The sequence below is a fragment of the Pelmatolapia mariae genome, linkage group LG12, assembly GCF_036321145.2.
Source record: "Pelmatolapia mariae isolate MD_Pm_ZW linkage group LG12, Pm_UMD_F_2, whole genome shotgun sequence".
In the NCBI taxonomy this organism is placed as follows: Eukaryota; Metazoa; Chordata; class Actinopteri; order Cichliformes; family Cichlidae; genus Pelmatolapia; species Pelmatolapia mariae.
The window spans coordinates 10,375,289-10,396,419 of NC_086237.1; the positions used below are offsets into that span (position 1 = coordinate 10,375,289).

A 21,131-nucleotide genomic window follows, 5' to 3' on the forward strand; every position below is an offset into this window, starting at 1 on the left:
GACATCTGTCTGACATCACCTGAAGTCCCTGGACTTGGTCTCTCATCGTCTGTGCTGTTGATGCCTTTTGGAGCATTTTCACATGCAATTTTAAATTTTAATTTTAAATATCACTGACTGGCTATGAGCTTAACTGCACCATTAGCCAATTTTGGTGTGTGAAATGACAGAATTTTTAATATGCCAAACACAAATTTGGCATCCACCCATAAAGGCTATGAATGCAACTTGCTGAACGCCTCCATCTCATCCACATGTGGTAACTTCTGACTCGGAAAAACAATAAAGCATAAGGGGGAAGTTCCAGCCCATTCTCACTCCCGAGGCGTAACATCCCGACAATTTGTCACATCCCGCGGTGTTCCTGAGGAACGCGAAAGGTGACCTTCCCTGTTGTTATGCTATGCGCCGGGATATGGGTGAAATCCAGTAGAATGATAATGGTATACACGTGGTAATACACGCTCCAGCCATGCATTCCAGCCCTAACCCTAACCATAACCTTATCCCTAACCTTAACCAGCACTTTAATGACGTTAAATAGTGTTTTCCAAAGCGATTTAAGTAAAATGAATGTGTAGATTGATTCCAAACGGTTCTCATGTTTTCTAATTTTTCCGATCTCGTCATTTAGGGACGTGATGGGTGTCTGCAAGCGTAATATGTTGACGATTTGTCACCTAGCACAACATATTACGCTTTGGGATTGAGAATGGGTTGGGAAGTTCACAGTGAATACATCCATCTTTTATATACAGTCTGTGGTAAAGAACCTTATTTTAAACCCTGAACAGGTCAGGTGCTCTGCAAAACTTGGATATAAGTATGAAAAAAACAACAGGTTAACATAAAATACTGTTTCACACTGATGTCGCCACATTATTGATGATGTTGTACTCGGTTTCTTTCTTAATCGTCCGCATCCATAAGAAGTTGCCACTAATCGTTAACTGTATGCGAGAAAACTGGAAGTAGAGAAGATGCATGGGCGTGCTGCAGATTTTCATTCTGGCTGTCTCGCTCATCTTGCTGTGTGTGCATCCTTAATTAGAAATTACAATGTAATTAATACCAACATAAGAGAAGGCCAAACTACATAAACAATACCCATTTGATTAATGTAACCCCAACTGATCCTCAACAAAAGGTTAGCGTGACTTTTTAAAGTTTTCACGCCGCCTCACTCGCTATGTTGATATTGAGTTTCATCACTTTAGCTGAGCGATAATGAGGTTACCACCCTGTAGCTTCTTGCTTGTGGTCACTGTGCTGCTGTTTCTGTGCAGTTACACATCTCAAAGCAGCTACTGTGTGTCTGGGTGAGCCTTCGGTCCAGCAGTCAGAGCCTGGCTCGGCGGATGGCGTGTGGCACCGGGGGGGAGGAGGAGGGTGCACAAGAGGAGGGTGCACAGGTTCAGGCTGCGCGTCTAGGTGGGTGGGGGTGGACGAGCGTGGCGTGCGCCAAGACAAGCAGGTGTGTCGGGGCGGTCCGTCTTGGCCCTGTCAGCGATACACCATCATTAGGCGGTGTGGGCGCAGTAGGGTGCACCATTATGTCTCCCTGGGCCCTGTGTAATTACGCTCTGACATAATTAACCCAGCAAGCCCATTAGCCAAGCATTGGCTGGCTGAAGAGAGAGGAAAAAAAAAAAGCTATAATTATTTGTTGTGCGCATGTTAATGAGGCCAGCTGTGTTCCCATCATACAACACGAACAAATTAATTTACAAGGCTGTGCTCCAAGGTTTTTTCTTTTCATTCAAAACAGTCTTGTTTTTTTTTTCCCTCTGAGTGGACTTCAAGGTCCATAAACATGCTCTGGTGCTGCTGCAACAAACAGCAAGACTGCTGTAATATTGTTGTCAAGGATTAAAACTAGGTTGACAGAACACTAAAGCTTCGCTCTCACCTTCGCACACAATGCATCGTGACATAAGATGTATCGAATAAAACGGTGCCTCTTTCCCGCAACCAGTCAAGGATTAGTTTTGATTAGAAGAAACACAAACCACTTGCAGCAAATTCAGAAACATAACTTTGTTCCTTTTGTGGCGTATTTTAAACCAACGAGCATTTGATATTCAGATAGCAAACCCAAGTCTCGCTTTACCTTGATGTGGCAGGAGTGAGAAAACGCTAAAATAAAAAATAAATAATGAAAAAAATAATGAAAAAAGATAGAAGGTGGAATGAAAAAATATGATTGTGGGAAGCGGAGGCTTTTGTGTGCGCGAACAAAACAAAGCTGAAAGAGAAACTTTTTAACCTGTTCTTTTTCATTGCCGTTCTGCGTCTTTGTTTGACAGACTGAAGGACGAAGAAGGAATGACATCAATACCGAGACATTTTAAAGCTCAGAACAAAGACCGGGGCTTTGGAACAAAGAGTAGAGCTAGACAGCATTTAAAATTAACACGAGATGCTGCAGTGAAAAAAAAAGATGTGCCAATAACATCCAAACCAAACTTCACTGGAAATGTGACAATGATAAAACCACCTACCTCCCAGTCTTGTTTTATTAGACTTGTAAGACAAATCACAATGATTTAACCTCATCAAATATACCGGCCTATTGTTTAAATTTTTTTTTGAATACTTTGGTTAGACACGCACGCACACACATGCATTCCTACACACATGCACACAAACACACACACGCTGCTGTCTTTTAAGAGCACACTCTCCTGGTCCCTCTGGGGTCTCCTACTCCACAGGGATCAGTTGGAGAGGCCCCGGCTCTTTTATGAACATAATGCATTATTAAGCACCTCAAACATCTCCTGGGCCTTTGTTTATAACTGCTCTTATTAATCACTTGTGCATAATCTCGTCCCGCCCAGAGAGCTTTCATTTTTCCATCAGCTTTTATATGCCCTTATTTTCCAACAGGACTGCCACAAATGCACAAGGCACTTCTCCTTCGCTCTCCTCCTGACTGTAGGTACTCAGCTGCACAATTACAATAAAGCCAACTCGCCGTGCCTTGCAGGCCTCTCTTGCTGGTGCTCGCATTTGTATATGGGAGGTTGAAGAAGGACAACTATTCTTTATGCATCTGAACGACTCTGAATTACTAAGGTCAGCGTGCTGCGTTCAGATAATCTCATAGCCGAGGGAAACATCTGATGCGAATATGTGAGGCACTTACAAGCATCTCTTAACACAAGACGACGTGCGCCTTAATGTGGCAAAAAAGCTGCTTGTGCCTGGGCTCTCGTCTGCAGTGCTCGCGGTCACCACTAGCAAGCGCTGTTGTCATAACATTTCCACATAAATAGACACACACATCAGACACGCCGTAGGCCCCAACACAGACACACATACACACTTAGAGGGGTGTATTCAGATCAGAATCTTCAGAAAGTCTCAGTGAGCTCCCCGCTCAGATAAAAGGCGATGTGTTCTAAAGGAGAGGGGGAGCGGGGTGGATCCTGAGGGATGAGTGTGTGAACTGTGAGGAGGAGAGGAAGAGCAAACACCTGGAGCGTCAGTCTCAGGGCTACGCCCCTGGCGACAGGGCCTCCTTGCTCTCACAGAGGTGGCAACAAACGCAGACGTTCAAACGCCACTCGAACACGCACGCACGCGCACTCGCACACTCCAGGAGAGAAGGCGAGGAAGAAGAAGACAGAGACGAAGTCGGGAGCATCTCTGGGAAACCGATGAATTCGGGCAGAAGCTGCCACTGTTTTTCAGCATTCAGTGATCAGGAGGTGTTTATGTGCGCTGATCAAAACCATGTGGAGGTGATATAAACATTGTTAGGGAAACACTGTTAACAGGCCTCTTTCAAGCCCCAGACTGGGTAGGAGTTACACTGCACAGCATGGGGAGATGTCACAGGCAAATCAAAATATAGAACGCTAATGAAACACTCCAGCGGATTGACATCTCGGCTTAGGGGCCTCATGAAAGGAGACGAAAAAAATCACTTCAATCACTCGCATCAAAAAGTTATTTCTGCTCTGAGTTTACTGTTGCAATCTGAACAGGAGCATTAACAAACCGCAGCATTATCACGCTGGAATCTCACAACTGTAATGGATACGGCTTTTTGGATCCGATAGCGTGCGTGGCAAAGTGAATAACTGATATGTGACCACATGTTAATGATATCCATATACAACAGGTCACTTATTGAGCCTCTGCACTGTGGGCCCCTCCCCCCTTCTTTCCTTGTTCTCCTCTTGCATTCATTAACTCTGCTGTCGGCCCGCTCTGATTGGACCACAGGCTTGGTGCCGGCACACACTGAGCGTGCACACAGACGCACACACACACACTGAGGGAGAGGCACTTTCAAATAAAATAATAGGAGGGGAAAAACGTCCTGCAATGAATAGTAATAACTGCATTAAGATTAACGAGCACGGCGTGTAAAGAATAATTGCATCTGTCAAAAGATTAAAAATACATGAGCTGTAGCGTTTGTTGGGGGAATGGTGGGAAAGCTCACTGTTGTGTTTGAGGGGCAGAGAGAAATGAAGTGGGGCCACAGCCAAATGACTGTCCTCCGGTGTACCTGGAGTCATCCATTCTAGCGAGAGGTGGGCGGGGAGGGAGGGGGGGGGGTTGACCTTGGACACAAGCAGCAAGATGTACAGTGACAAACACGCACAGGATACTGTAGGCCCTTCTCACAGATGGCAGATACTGGAAGGCCCAAAAACATAAGCACTCAGTGCTCTGACTGATTTGGCTGCTGAGATCAAACCACACCATGTGACAGTGAGTAGGCAACTGCAGAGTGAGACATTCTAGCAGACAGACATGGAGACCCTGGCCACATCATTACAGGATAATGTAATATTTTATGAGTGGCAAGTGGAGCAAAAAAATGATTAGAGGGAGGTTCCAAATAAGTTATTTAATTCTCCTTTAAAAAGCCTCTGTATTCAGTGTAACCTAGCTTCCTTTGGTCACAGTTACAATTTACAGATGCCCTATAAATGTGTCAGATGTTACTGAGAACAGTTATGTGACTGTGCCTGTTAAGAATGTAGCTGTGCAGAATGGGAAGACAGCGAGCTGGAGCATCCAGACAACTTTAAGAGCTTAATTTTAAAGGGAAAGTTAAAATTTGGTTCGGGTACAGTCCTGTCACTTTGTTCAACTGTTAAACTTGGAGGTAAGAGGCTGTCCTCACAAAGACAGCCAAACAAAAACATGGCTCTGTGTGCATGTATGGCGCTACTCACAGACCAGGCAATAACAAAAGGCAATACATCAAAATATGAAAACGGGTCATCCAAATGACAAGGTTATTGTGGTGAATAACAGACAAACAGATGAGCATACAGAGCTTTCCTGAATTGATATTTGACAGATATTTCAAAATTGTTTATTTTTTTAAGTAGTATTATTTTTCACGAGTGCTCTTCTGATTTTGCCCCAATTAGTACCTTGATTGCTAGTCACAATTTACCTACAAGTTAAAAAAGCAAAGCTGTGACACCATGAGTGCAGTGGGTAGCACGGTGACTGTCACTGTGGTAAAAAAAAGTGCAGACAGCCGTGTAGAGAGTGATGCTTTTGAGAGTGTAAAAAAGCAGGACCTTTAATGAATACTGAGGAGGCTACACCTTAATTTGAGAGTAATGTAATATTAATTTGTATTGTCTGAAAATGACAATTTAATGCTCATTGATAGTAATACTAGTAGTACATATAGCATGTAATCCAAATTCTGAAAATTCTTAAAAATTACTTTTAAGTTAAAAAAAGCAAGTAGTAGTTTTTCTGTCAGCTTCATTCTGTAATTTTGTCACCTCTGCTCAGCTGAGTAATAAAAATCAATGTTGCACTAAACGTAAGGATCTCTGGTTTATCATTACGCTGTTATTACAGTTTTCATTGAGTAGTTATTACAGTATTAAATCATGCTCCCGTGGAGTTACAAGCAATGACTGCCTCATGGTGTTCAGTACCATAGCTAACTCCCTGACCTTTGCTGAGTGCTGAGAGTGAAAACAACTCGCTTCACTCTGTATGAGTCGCAGTGCTACAGTGAAACAGACTCCCTTTGTAAATGTAAGGTCAAATGGAGGTAGGAGGCTGGCTGCGCTACGTCACCTGATGTAACCTGATACAGGAATGTCTACTCCTGCATACTCGATATAATGACCACAGGCGGGGTGAATAAACACACTCGATATAAAGAAACACGGAGAGAAAAAAATAGTCGTTACCCTGCAAACGAATGCTTTTTCTTAACAGCAGGTGTTGGATGACAGCAGCCTTTGTTTTTTGTTTTTGTTTTTAATTTATCAGTCTTTGTTCTTGAACATAACATAACTCTTAGTTGACTCTATTTGCTACTTGAGAGAGTTTTGTGACAATATATATCTCACAAGACCCTCCTGGGCTTGAATTAAGGCCTCGATATAAAAGGTATAGGTCAGAAAATCAAACTGAATACATCTTCAAAGAAAGCTATCTTTTATCAAGGAAATAACTCCATTCAAAGTGTGTGAGAGTGTATGTGTGTGGGTGTGTGCATGTGTGTGGTGGTGCAATATCAAGCAGGGGACTTCAAGGAAAAATGGAGACCTTTAAAAGTCAGTTGCCGCCGTCGCTATTTCTCTGACGCAGACTTTTATCTTGTATTCATTGAATCTGTAAACAGCATTCTCTACTCCTGCCACAAGTGTTTCTCTGATCTAGACTGAGATTGGGCTGCGTTTTGCTGCCGTCTCCTGCAACAAAGAGCAATACAGTACATGTGCCCTGCGTGGCATTGAAATAACAACTAAATAAACACGCAATATGTCTTTCCTCTGCTCTAACTTACTGTCTTTCCCCCCTTTTTCCCCCCATTGGCCTCATCAGACCTGCGTTCCGCACAGAGCCAGACTTCAGTTGGGATTTTAATTGGCCCTCCACAATCAACAGCAAAGCTCCTCAAGGATGTGTTCGCTCCTCAGCCAGGCTACACTCAAGGACCAGTGCTGGGTTTTGAAGTGGCCTCACGCAGAGTTTTGGAAACCACTCTGAGAGCGTAGACTTTGAAAAACAGATAAGAGCCACAGGCTATAGGGTTTTATGCATCTTGTATCATATACTGTTCCACCATATCTATCTATGGTAAGAAAATTACTTTTTTTCTTCACATATGCATGATATGTCTCTGCGTGTACACTTAGAGGCCTGGTCCAGTGATAGGGAATTGATCTCTGGGGAGGGATCTTGGAAGGGAGAGAGATAATTCTAGGAGTAACGCCGGTGTTTATGCTGCTGCCGCTGCTGTTGTTTGTGAAGATGCACATCTCAGGTCTTAGTGGGAGACTCACCTGGGGCCTCGATAAGCTGTTTGTAGATTCCCAGGAACGCAGACTCTGCCTCCTTACTGCGCTTGTTCAGAGCAACCACCTGCAGGGGAGAAGATGCCATTAAGGAAAACACGGACTGATACGATCCTGGCACACGCCTAACTCACAATGCACAGAATATTTGCACTGCAGGCATTAAATTGACGCTTTTACACAGAGCAGAAAGCATGCAAACTCTCCTATTGCTTGCAATAAATGAATGGTACCGAGAGCAAAGGTCAGCCTCACAGCATCCTGCCGATAAATCAAACATTTCTGCTTGTCTTTTATATGTGCATACCGGAAAAATGCTCCGTGGCTTCTACTGTACATAATCTGTGACAACTAGAGAAACAAGGTATAAACTACGACCACGTCCTTGCTGTTTCACTGCCAAGATGCTACATGTTGCGAGGTGACATTTGGCCTGTTAAATGTAGGTGCTGGTGTGTGCGAGGAGACTTGCCAGTGGCCTCCATCACCAGCAGCACTCAGCACCTGCTATCCTTGGCGCTGCGGGTGATGCAAACCAATTAACGATTCATTAGGAGGGACAAAGAAAGTGAATTAGCTACCACCTGGCCCCATGGAGAGGGCACCTGCACTAGTGGGTATGTGGGTTACTCTGCTCCCAGCTCCCGCTAAGACCTCAGGCCTGTTTTTGTAAGTCAGAATCTGCCTCTCCATGTCCTCATGCAACAGTAAATCAGATCAGGCTTGTTCAAACGGCCCCCCACTCCAAAAGCAGATAGAATTCAAATTATTGTCATCTATTGTCCGTGTCATTTCTGTCACTGTTGATTACAGACTCAATGGACTCCACAACAGTGGGTCAAGTGTGCAGTATGGCTAAGCCGGGGCCCCTCCTCAGAGTACGGCTGCACTCGAAGGGGGAAAAAAAAGAAAACATTCATTTTGCAAAGGCAGAAAACACTTATGAGAATGGTGGCAATGTGTTGGGGGCGGTTTAGTGGGGTTATAAATAAGGTGTGTGGAAAACAGCGAGGGACGCAGAGCCTTTGATTTACTGGAAATGGCTGGTGTCTTCCCCAGGGAGGCATAACGACAGCATCATGTTTAAAGAAATATCATAAAGATCAGGCAAATCCCCCCCATCACTCCCACTTGGAGCAGCTCCGAGGAGTTCATGGAAAATGGAAAAGGCTGGAGCCCAATCAATACAGATGCAATAGTCTGCCGCTCTCAGTCAGCTGCCTGCTACACTATGCTGTTCTGTTTCACTCAGCTCTACCCATATTTAACCCTCCCACCACCCTCCATTTGCCCCCCCTCCTCCCCCAGTCTCCCCTGTCCCTTTGGAACATGACATTAATGTTGGCATGTTGGTGCACAAACAGTGAAAATGCGTGAAGCTCAGTGGCACCATAAATAACGTTCCGGCTTTATCTTTTGCTTATGAGTACATCAACAACTGAGCTGCGTCAGCTGAGGCGGGCTTTATTCCCAATGATGAGACACTGTTTTTATGCTTGCTTCCCGAGGAGGAGCAGTTTGGTGACCCAGAGCTTGTTTTTGAGCCAGTAACTAAAAAGTCTCCTTCTCCTCTCTTCAGCGTGACAATGAGCAAACCAACAACACCACTCTGTGACACCAAGACAAAGTATCACCAACCTGAGCTTACACCTCATCTACATGGCCACTACAGCAGGGTGGCTGATCCCACAGCTAGTCATCAACTTTTCACTGACAGTCTGCTGGCTGGCGTGCCTTCCTCAAAGCATATACATCAAACGAGGCTCCCAACTGCATATGTAAAAAGCCCGAGCTCCTTGTGAAGGCACCAGCCAGGGCTCCATCTTCCAGGGTCTGCTGGCCCTCCATCATCCTTTAATGAGAGAACACGGAGATTACCTTCACAATCACACCATTAACCTGCCTACAGACGCTAGCAAAGACATCAATCACACGCCCGTCTGATGCCTTCTCACGTTAGTGTCCGCTCTGCGTAAAGACACCCCCACCCAAATCTGCCTTTCCTATCATCAAAGCACTTTGTGATTATGCACGACACCTCAGAGTCATCCTCAGGACCACGATAATCCACCTCCAGTCAAGCACGTGGGATTTTCAAGCCACAAGTCTAACTGATATGAGCAGATGGAGCTGGTGCACAGGGACCAGCATTTGTATGATACCCCTGGGATCACAAGTACCTCAGCCGATCAATGTTTATGATGACATCACAAAGATCCAGTGCCAGCATTAGTTCACAGTCTGCTACTACAGTATTATTATATTGACTACTCTTTGATGACACTAAAATGTGGAATTGCTTCTTGCATTTGCATTGTTATACCATGAAAACATTAGCTTGCACAGGTGAGCTAGGCAAATATTACCAGAAAAACCTGTCCAAGACTATCCTGAACTCCTGGATAGCGACAAACACAACAGTATTATGGACAACTTGCTATGTTTAGGAATGCATTGGGACATTTGAGAAATGTTAGAAGTATAAACATGAATAATACAGCTAAGTTTCTGCTTTGTTAGCTAACCCAAACTTTTTCTAGCATCCTTTAAATATAGAGATAAATTTTATTTGACTCAAAATTATGTTTGAGTCAAATATCTGTGTTTATGCTGCTCATTTAACTTTGCTTTGTAACTTGCTAACGTGCAATTTCATTGTTACCCAAGTTTTAGCTTAGATATTAAACTGACAGATATGTCACCAACGTAATATGTAACTAAAAATTCTGCTTTGTTAAATAAAAATATATATTTTGCTCGTACACTTATCCATATGAATCACATTCTTTTCAACTTAAATTTACAGTAAAACCCTCTTAATACTATGGTTTTGCACACCAGGACATAAACCAAAAAATTCTATGTCCGTACCAAATCTTACAATTATTTATATGCAAACTCACTTGAACAACAGCTCATTTGACATTACACCACATCATTGTTTATATAATAAAAACTAAGCCAACATGCAGAAGCAGATTGTGGAAAAACTACAGGACCATTATTTAGTAGCTTGTAGAATCACCTTTAGCAGAAATAACTTGAAGAAATGGTTGTTGATCGATGGTCATGACAATTTGCATATTAATGATCAAAAAGCTGACCTCACAGCCCATTGTTCATCAGTGGTGCTAGTTTCAATCATTGTGCAAATGTACTGTTTATAAGATTGGGGAAACCTGCAATCAGCTGAGACTTGGATGAGTGACGAAACGTTTCCTCCACTGAAAACGCCACATCCAGATGAACAGAATCAACTTTTTGGAGTTAGAAAGAACCATTTTCTGTTTAATTTTACCAACGCTAAAATGCTGTGGAGAATTGAGATCATCTTGATTCTTTTATTTTGCTGCTGTTGTCCTGTTGCATAACCTACTTTCAGCCAAGCTCTGTCAGACAGATGGCTTACATTTGACCCAAGAATACAAGCCCAAATCATCACCACATCACCACTGTGGTTGGCAGTTGGTATGAGCTCTTTGCGCTAATATTCTGCATGTTCTTTTCACCAAACCTAGAACTGTGCATTAAAGCCAAACATCTACACTTTGGTCTCATCTGTCCGAAGGACATTTTTCCAGAAGTGTCATGGTTTGTTCAAATGCAACTTTACAAACCTAAGATATGATGCCATGTCGTTTTAGTGAGAAGAGACTTTCTCCTGGCAAGTGGCTCCGTAGTGTATGATTTACGCATTTGCCTAACAAGTTAAAGACCCCGATTCAATCCTGGGAGCAGACAAATCTCTTGGGGGACACATCAGGAAGTGAAGTTGGCATAAAAATCTGCCAGATATGCAGGGAGCTACAGCTGTGGTCGCCAATTGTGATTAAGGGAACAGCCAAAAGTAGCTGCTACGACTACTAGGCACAAAGCCATAATTGTTCATCCTCTTTTTAATTTTAATGTTATGAATTTTAAAACGCTAACCGAGGTCTGAGATGTAAATGTGAGATGTAATGTTTGGGGTTTATTTAGTTTCTCTCAGCACTGCATGGTTTAATCTTGGGGTGAATTTGCTGGAACATTCACTCCTGTAAAGATTGGCATCTGCCTTGAAGGTTTACCACTTGTGAATCATCTCTCATTGCAGGTGCCCAGGACTGCAACCTGTCTGGAAATGGGCTTATAACCCTTCCAAGATTTTGAATGGCAGCCACAGTTGCTTATTTAAACTGATGTTTTCCTCCTTGGCATTGTGTTAACACACACACACACACACACGCACGCACGCACGCACGCACAAACTGCCCAAACTTGTGCTTTTATAATATCATGATATTAGTGAAGCTGTAGCAGCAGTGTGGAGAAAAAACCTTCACACTGCTCTTAAGTCCCGGATAGCTTGTTTTTCTTTATCCTTCTTCTTTTTTTTTTGGTCTGAGGCAGTTATTCCGGGCGTGTTGTTGGTCTCAGGATGACAACAGCTTGCCAAAAATCAGGACATGCGCTGTAAGAACAGGTGCAGCTCAAGGTAGGTCTATAACTACCAAATCACTTCTCCTCTTTTGGCTGTGTGATATGGCTCTTGCCCTGGGTTTGGCTCACATTTCTTTCTTTGTTTTCACCCATTTCATGATTAAGGATATGGCTACCAAGGGAATGGGCTTGGCCGCAGGTTGATTTTCCAAAGAGGAATAAAGCCTGAGGCAGAGCAGCAAAAGAGAGACAAAGGAAACCTGTTAACGCTCCTCCATAACTCTTCACGCAGCAGCGGAGTGGGCAGAGCACAGCCTCTGGGACAAGGCTGCTGGGAAATACTTACTGATAAGCCTTTGAGAATACTTACAGTGCCCACTAGTGAGTGTCTACGTGTGTATGTGAGAAATAGCTAGCATGTGCTGAAGAGAGAGGAATAAATAAAGGAGAACAAGTCAAGAATGAAGTAGAGGAGGCAGCGTGAAGGGCTACTGAGCAATACTGAGAGAGAGAGACAGAGAGACAACAGAAAAGAGAGGTTCCCATAAAGAGCGCAATTAGCAATTATGCAGTCATCAATTACAATTATCACAACTGGTGATTATGCAATTATCACACTAAATCATCGTTTCCCCCCTCTGCCTTACCAGTTTGCCACCCCCTGTGATTTGGTTGTTTGAGGATGGGTTGTGATGATGCAGGTGATTAGAGTGTGCGACAATGATGGGGGTGTTGGGCGGGTGTCAACGCGGAGAGTGTGCAAATAAATGTGTGAATGCTTGGAGCATGTCTGCATATGCATCTGTGCCTCCGTGTGAGCAGCGTGCCATTTCATTCTCTCTGAGTTAGTGTGTGCATGTGTGTATTCACCGATGCGCCGCCTCCATCTCAAGGTGAATGTGGTCGTCGCTGGGGGTGGTTTGGGGACAGAAAATGTATGGTTCCACAGTCCCTGAGGCCTCTAAATTACCTGTCATCTTCCCCATGATGCAAAGGTCAGCGCACAATCAGAGGGAGTCCATCCTACTGTGCTGCTCACTGAGCTCCAGTCCAGCCCACAGGCTGACAGGATGTCACAACAACCCCGGTCCCGCTCCATGCTTATTAGAACAAAACAGTGGGAAGCCCACTACCACCACAGCACCACTTGTCACCAGAATTTCCGGAAGAATCTGCTGGATATGTGACAAATATTTGCTCCTTGGAGCTGATACAGGAGATAAGCCAAAATATGATCGATATTATTCTTTCCTGAGATACATTTCTATAACATATATTCAGTATATAACCCCCAGTGATTGTTTGATTTTTCTTTACATTTCCAAACATTGGTTTTAGTGGACTGACTTCTCCCAGTCTGCAGGTAATACTATTTTAGGGGTGCACTTGTTGACTACCACTCTGGAAATAAGGTGACATTTACCCGTGGCTGTGGCTGATAATTATCTGTGCTATGCATGTTGTTTATAGAGATACCCAGCGGTGCATCCCTATAAACAACATTCATTCTGACCTGTCCTGAGTAAAATTACTTTGACAAAGTATCTCATAGTGGCTTCAATGCAAAATTTCTTTGTTTCCCTAGCGCCAAAAAAATGAATAAATAAATAAATAAATAACCAAAAACTGGTAAACAAAAAAAATATTGGTATCATCCATCAGCCAAATTGCTATTTCAGACATCGGCACCAGTGCAGATTTCCTGGTCAGTGGGTCCTTCATCTGTAAATCATCATTTAAAGCCAGCAAAATTATTCAGCATCTCACTCGGTAATTTATAGCTGAGTATTAAGGAGGCCTTAAATAAAGGTCAAAAGAGTTAAAATAATTTCAAGATGACTTTTTAATGACTGACTGGTCACAGGAATGCCTCTGTGAAACACCACAAAATTTCGATTGTAAAAGACAATTCAAGGAGGAAACCTGTGAGTTATCTGCTTTCAGTTTCTTTTATGTGATCTGTATGTTAAAACAAAAACAAATGCAAAAAAAAGAGAAAACTATCATCATTTTCTCCTCAGAAGCAGGAAAGAGATCTGATCTTAGCCATGCAGGCCCAGCACTTGTGCAGCTGTCACTGCAGGCGGTTGTTTTGCTTTGAGAGTAGGTTCACAGGAGAGGCGGGAGCGCAGAGATGAGTTGGTGAGGAGTGACTGATGAGTGGGTGGAGGAGAGAGTCAGAGGTAAACACTATTGCAATACAGTCTGGACATTGAGGGACCCGTGTACACCCACACATGCACTCCCACGTACACACACACACACACACATACATCAAGTTGCTCTCATTCAGCCTGTGTTTGAGGGCAGATTTAATCATGGTGACACCCATCTTGGAGCGGTGGTGGCAGCATGGCGGTGGCTGCGGCCATCTTTGGGTGCCCGGTGAGATGAGCAGTCAGAGTACTGACACACATCTCGTCGCCACGTCAATTCCAATCAGCGGTGCCTGTCAGTCAATGCGCCGCGCTCACAAAAGACTGACGCTGCCGCCACTCAGCCACTGCAGAGCTGCCGTCTCAGCCAAATAAATGGCCAAAGCTGACCAAACCAATATTCTTCTGAACCACTTATCCGCTCCTCATGTGAATACATGCTGTAACAAAAGCAATGACAAATTCAATGTGAAACTTTGACAACATTCATGGTAGCCTGTAAGCCCAAGGGGAGAGGCTCAACTGTATTGGAATAGTTGAATGATATTTGAATGGTACAATGAATGGAGGCAGACTAGGACCTTATAAAGTATACACCAGAAAAAAATCCAATATAGGTTTCAAGACCCTATTAACCTGAGGAGAAGAAGGCAGAAAGGTTTTCATATAGCATTTTACAGCTGCTACTGGATTAGGCTGTGGTTATATACGTTCCGTGTTCGTGAGTCTGCTGAGCTGCACTCGGGTCTCAGTGATGCAAACTTAGTCATCAAACAGAGAGTTCAAGGGTCTGTGCAGATGTTCGAAGGCCAGCCTTTTTTTAAAGACTCATCAATAGAGAATTTACATTAGAATGCACCAACTATGCATGTGATCCAGTTGGCGGACATCGAAGAAGCATAGCAGGAATTTGGCTGTCGGGGCTTCTACAGTCTGCGTCCACAATGGAGTATCATGTAGGCTTTAGCAGGCAACCCTGTACAGGAAGTCATGCTTTGAGCTATATCCTAACGTCAGCATGCTCACCGTAATGTGAGAGAAACTGTTTGCTGGGGGCTTGTTAACATTAACATACATGTTAGCACTGACCACGTTCACTACCACAGATATTTTATACGGCAGTTAACAAAAAAAAACACATGTCTGAATGATGAGATATAATAAGCTTTGTTAGGTTTTAATGCTCAAACTCAGGGACTGAAACTGAAGCCAGAACTACCGCAGTTCCTTGAATAGTCCCCCCAAAATTAAGTGTTACAAGGAACAAATTTAAAGCAGAAAAAACAAACAAAATAAACATGTTTATATCCTAATGCAAAAATTTGTGTTATGAAGGTTTTTTTTTTAAAATAACTAATCAATTTAAATTATTCTGGGGCACAGGTGTCAAATTCCAGGCCTCGAGGGCCGGTGTCCTGCAGGTTTTAGATGAGTCCTTGATCCAACACAGCTGATTTAAATGGCTAAATTACCTCCTGAACATACCTTGAAGTTCTCCAGAAGCCTGGTAATAAACTGATCATTTGATTCAGGTGTGTTATCTGAAACCTGCAGGACATCGGCCCTCGAGGCTTGGAGTTCGACACCCCTGTTCTAAGGCTTAAAGTTATGCATTATTTGAGGTGTGGCCACTTTTACAGGTGTGCTGACACAGGTGTCTGCGGCTGAAAGCTATCAGCTCGGCTTTACATCCACTAATTCAATCCACTGCACCTGACCTCTCAACTCTCTCGGTGCCATTTGGAGCATTTTTAATGGAATTATCTGACGAATATTAGAGCCTGCTGTGCAGTTAATTATACAGAGCAGCCCATCCAAGAAATCTGTGCTCCAGTTTTTCTAAGTAAATTCTACCATTTTATATATGTTACTCAGTAATAATTAGCTTTTTTCTTTGAATACAGGTCTTTTCACACCTATTGCCACAGGTGTATAATATCAAGCACCTACCCATACAGTCAAGTCTGCCTTTATGATCATAAAGGCAGACTTGACATTCTAATGAGCCATTTACAGTTTAATTCCACATTAAATTGTAAATGGTATTGATACAAAGTGCAAACATTTAATAACGACAGCAACTCATCCACAAAGTGCCAGGCCACGCAAACTTAGAGCGGTGTCACTGAGTGCTGAGGCACATAGTCACCAACGCTCAACTGACTCAATAACTGCAGGGTTCCAGCCCTCCTCTGGCTTTAACATCAGCACAGAAACTGTCTGCTGGGAGCTTCATGGTTTGGGTTTTTATATCCACGCAGCTCCTGTAGGTGTACCGTGGCCCAGTACTTTTGTCCATATGCATGTCTGGGTAATATGCCAACACAGGGACAGATTGACTGAACGCAACAAACTACTGTGTGAGCACAATCCCCAAATAATGCTTATAGTTGAAGTTAGTTTTACGAGTGATTTGCAAAAGTTGCATTGTTTTAGTTTAATTTTAGTTTTGCATTGTTTAATTAGCAGCAAATTGCATGTTGCAAACATTAGTAATTCAGTTTTTTCCTATTTTTGTGCCTTTTTTTGCAAATTTCAGAAAAACTCCCAGAAACATATATGCAAGTGGGTCAGCGCATCTTATTAGTATGGCTTGCTAGTGTTAGCACTCCTCTCACCCAAACACGCTTACTTCTACACCTGCTTGGTTCAAATAACCAAGATGGCGACAGCCAAAAGACTAAACTCAAGGCTTTAAAATAAAACCAATGGATAACCTCAGGATGGCTACATTAATCTTTTATATACAATCATATATAAGATTTGCCAAATTAATAATTCAGAATCATGCTAGATATAAAGACACATGTCATCCTTTGAAGACTTAAGGTTTGCATCTAATAGTTGCAAGATACTTCAGTTGGAGCCTAAAGGTGGATACACCAACATCATTTTCTCTACAGCAGCTAACATGGCTAAAACTGCAAATCTACATATACTGTGTAAGAGGAGAGCGACTTCAGGTCAATGCCCCAGTGTAGTATGCTGATAATGACCCAGACATAGAGAGAGAGAAACAGCAAACCTCTACAGATCAAGGTGGGGCTGACGTAATCCTGACGGACGTGGCACGTGTCGCTGCATGAGAGACAGAGAACATGGCACGACATTAAACCGAGATCAAAGGGCCTGCTGTCTCCGCTAGGCAGCAGGTGCCTTCTGGGTACCCCCCCCCCAGTCATCATCAACAGGCGGTAGAACCACTGTGTTTCCCACCCTCTCAACAAAATTCAAAAGCACCAGCCTCCGTACTAACACCTCAAAGTCACAGCAAAGTCAAAGTCAAGAGCCGACGAGAGACAAACGGAGAAGAGAAAACAAATCTTTTTTGAACGTCTTTGTAGTTCAAAAGACGGGAGTTGTCATTTTCTTTGAGTTTGCTCTTTCAAATGTTTCAAGCACCGAGTGACCTAAACCTTGAGGAAAGTGTGTCTCCTGAAAATGTATCCATCACGGCATGATGGGAGGGAGCGCGGGCGTGCTGAGGGTAAGATGAAGGCACCGGTTGATGTGCTGAGAGGGAGGGCTGCGAAAAGTAGTAATGAGTGCACCTGGACTAGATTTCTGTGCTGGGAGAACTGTTAAGAGGAGAGAAGAGAAGAGAGGAGAAGTGTAGGTAAGGGCTAATTATAAAAATAAAGTGCCCCCATTATCCCGGCACTGTACTGCCCTGGTGAACAGAGCTACAACAGATGGGGTGTCACGGGTAACTGTGCCAATGTGAGCCAAAGCCCTGGAGTGGATGGACCCTGGCAGGCCGCTGGTGGAGCAGCTCTGGCAAGGGGGAGGCACAGCTGCATATCTCGCCCCCCCAGACACATGTTGACAGTGTTTCTCTAGCCCTGCCTACACTAGTCAAGGTGAGACAGCATGACACGAGAGGAGAGGGAGGCAGCGAAAGAGGGAGTGCGAGTGCTCCTCTATGATGGATAGCGCTCTCCAGCCACCTCTCCTCTCTCTCCCTCTTAGAAGGCTGGTGACTTTCCAGTGAGGCAATTATCATTGCGGAATGCATAATAGCCTAATTAATTACAGGTGTCAGCGCTGCCTTTGTTTCAGCATGGAGGAACATCATGCCAAAGCCGCATCCGCTAAAAAGAACAGCGCTGATGAACGAGCCTTGAACCACGGTTAGAAGAGCGCAGCTGACAGAGGAGCGAACGGTGTGGAGATGGCTTGAAGTCTGCCAAACAATCCGGCGTCTGTTGCAGGCAGAAGATGGATCGGAAACACATGGTGCAGAAATTAGGTCCATTATTTGCTTGATAAATCTGCTGTTGTCAATCGCAAGAGCTCGGAGGAAGATCTCAGGTAGGCCCCGCGTAGGACGGCTCTGCGGTTAATTTGGCTCCAAGTAGAGGAAGAACGAGCGCGACGTTGGTGGCGGCACTATCAACAATCAAACGGCCCCCTTCACCCAGCCTTCCCTGACAAACACGCCGTATCATTTGTCCTGTCAGATTTGCCGATCTCATTCATTGTAGTGAAAAAGCCGGAAAGTAGACAATTGCCGGGGAAAAGAAACGGGACCTGCGAAGGAGAGGAGTGAATGATGGGGTGACTAGGGAGGAGAGACAAGCACAGAGATTTGTGCTCCTCTCCGCCGCAGCTAAACACAAGCATACATTTGTGCAGAACTTAATGGAACGTCACATTTAGTGTGCCAGTGTGAGCGTACTGTACAGCCCATGTGTGTGTCTGTGTGGGGGTCGTGGTGGTAGGCTGATAATCCCTCCACGCCCCCAGGCAGCGAGGGCTCATTGTAGAGTACATTGAGTCTAATAGAAGCAGGCGCTGCAGTTGTATGCAGCTTTTTTCTGCTCCCACTATGAGAAGAGTTTTTACATAATTAATGACTGTTGATGTTTCCTAGGTAGTCGCCCGGCAAATTCACTCCAGACTCGGCTGCCACCATCGTTGGTTCCACAGAGAATGAGCGACAGTAGAACAGACAGCTTACATTACAGGCATAAATAAGGCAATTTTGTACAGTGTCTTCAGACATTACTGTGAGGGGGGTTCAGGGCCAATGATTCGACTTGCTTCAGAGAAACGCTCAGAAAGAGCTTTTCTGTGTCTCCGAGTCTTCCGAGAATTTGCGCTTGATGCGAGTAAAACTACTTCCTTTAGTGTTTTTTTTTTTTTTTTTTTTCATTCTGTATGCTCTTAGAGAGGCGCAGATGAAGAGGCGCCTTTTCAAAAACACTTGACGGCTCCAGACGGGCGATCATTCACATCTGCATGAATCAGTCTAATCTGAATGTCGCTTTTAATACACGTGAGTCCGGCGTAGGAGTCTGGGTTTGTACGCCGCAGACCTCCGGCAGTCTGGCGAGGCCTCGGGGCCCTTTGCACATCTTGCTGGGAGGCAGTCCACATTTATACTGGAGCATGTTAAATTAAACATTTAAACACGACACCAAGGGAAGGCTATTTTTTACTGCTCCCAGCCCACTACTCATTATTAATTTGTAATAACCTTTAAGGCTTTTTGATGTCATACATATTTTACAGAGAGATATCACTCCCAGCCAGACTGGTGAGGGCCTGTCGATGACAGATCACCAGAGTGCCACTGAAATGTGGCTTCATCTGCTATAATTAGGACCAGGTGGGGGTTGGGTTCCCTGTGTGTGTGTGTTTGTCTATGCACCAACTCATACACAAATGTAATGACGTGTCAAAGACCAAAAAAGTGTGGAGGGTCAAAAAGAAAGGAAAAAAAGGCATCTTTCTGGCAGTTACCTGTCCATCACTGTATACCTTTTAGATATTTATGAATGCCAAATGTGAAAGTAGTTAATTTCAGCTACATAAATCACCCGAGTGGCTGAATGCTTGAAAAGGAGGGGGGGCACATTAACACCCCACACTCTGTCTCCTTCATATTCCTCCGTTAGAGGGCTGGCCAAGACCCATCTTACTCCCGCTCTGCTGGGAGGCCCTTCGTGCCCGCTGGATGCCAGCCTAAAGCTCATGTACGCTGGTGCCAACATGCCACTAAAAGCTGTAAAACAAACGAGCTCTGTTTGGTTAATGTACACTGATTGACCTCCGCTGCCAGGCATTTGATGTCATGATTGTAATGACCAGCTTTCTGCCTGATCACTCATATACAATGTGACAAGCGTGAGGTGGCGTTTCTATTTGAGTGAATGAGGACTAATCAGAGGAGATGGCTATAGCGGCACAGATGATGTTTGCAAAAGCAGATCTCGGCGACGATCGACAAAATGACAGCGGTCACATTTTATTAGTTGATATTTCTTAAAGGTCAGTTAACCAAAAATTATGATTTTTTTTAGGGATGCACCGATTTTCTAATACTCCCCTTTCAAGGTGCAATCTGGCTGCCAGCAGATAGCGACACGGATTCTTTTGTTTTGTTATTGGTTGTTCTCCCTTTTTGTGCCATGGAAGTTGGAAAGTCGTTCAGCACACTATGGACATAACATAAACAGATATTCTGATATCAGTCAACAGAAGTTGTTAAAGGCATTAGGTTGCGATATATTTGCAGGTACATTTGTGAGGCATAGCTGAAGAAATGTAGTATTTCATTTAATAAAATTCTGCAGTTTCACACCTTTTTGACAGATAAAATTTCTACTTGACTCTTTAATCTCGTGGAGCATTTGCATTAGTGCTTGACAGTTTGATCGAAGCATGACTTAAGTTAAGTTTTAAACTAAAACTATACAGCATTTCAAAAGAAAGAAGCCAATATCACAGATTTAGAGAGTTTATCTTACTCCAGGAGGCATCTGCCAACCCTGACCTCTCGGATTCATCCATGAACCCATTGCAGAAGTCCTGACCGCGAGGTTGGAAACCACTGAGCCACAGATTCAACAGTTTTCTTACCAGTGTTTTTTCATTTCAGCAACTTTTTTTGTCCTCTCCTCAATAAAAAGAATGTGAAATAAAAATAACGAGAGTGAGGTCCTTGGATTATCCTGAGTAATAAGGACATCGCTTCTTTTTTAATATTTCTTCGCTTTGAGGACCACCAACGAAATTCCTTCCTCATCCATTGTATGAAGGGGCGGAGGCAAATCTCACAAACCAACAACTGTGCAAAGCATTTAGATACTAAGAGGAAAGCGAAGATACTTTCAAAAATAATTCCATGAATAGTTTTTATTGATCAAATAACCTCATACAAAGTGCAGCAAACATGAACAAAAGATAAGCTCAACCTTGATGAGCCCCCCCCCCCCCACCCATTGCCTTTAAAACAGTACTAGTCTTCCTC

General features: G+C 43.7%; 1 protein-coding gene across 2 annotated transcripts in view; it reads right to left on the minus strand.

Moving 5' to 3' along the window:
• cux2b (cut-like homeobox 2b) overlaps nucleotides 1–21,131 on the minus strand; it is a 97,379-nt gene that overhangs the window by 23,984 nt on the left and 52,264 nt on the right. For both annotated transcript variants that reach the window (XM_063490793.2, XM_063490792.1), the window contains exon 4: nucleotides 7,290–7,368. In XM_063490793.2, coding sequence (XP_063346863.1) covers nucleotides 7,290–7,368 — 79 coding nt within the window. The remainder of the gene's footprint in view (nucleotides 1–7,289; nucleotides 7,369–21,131) is intronic.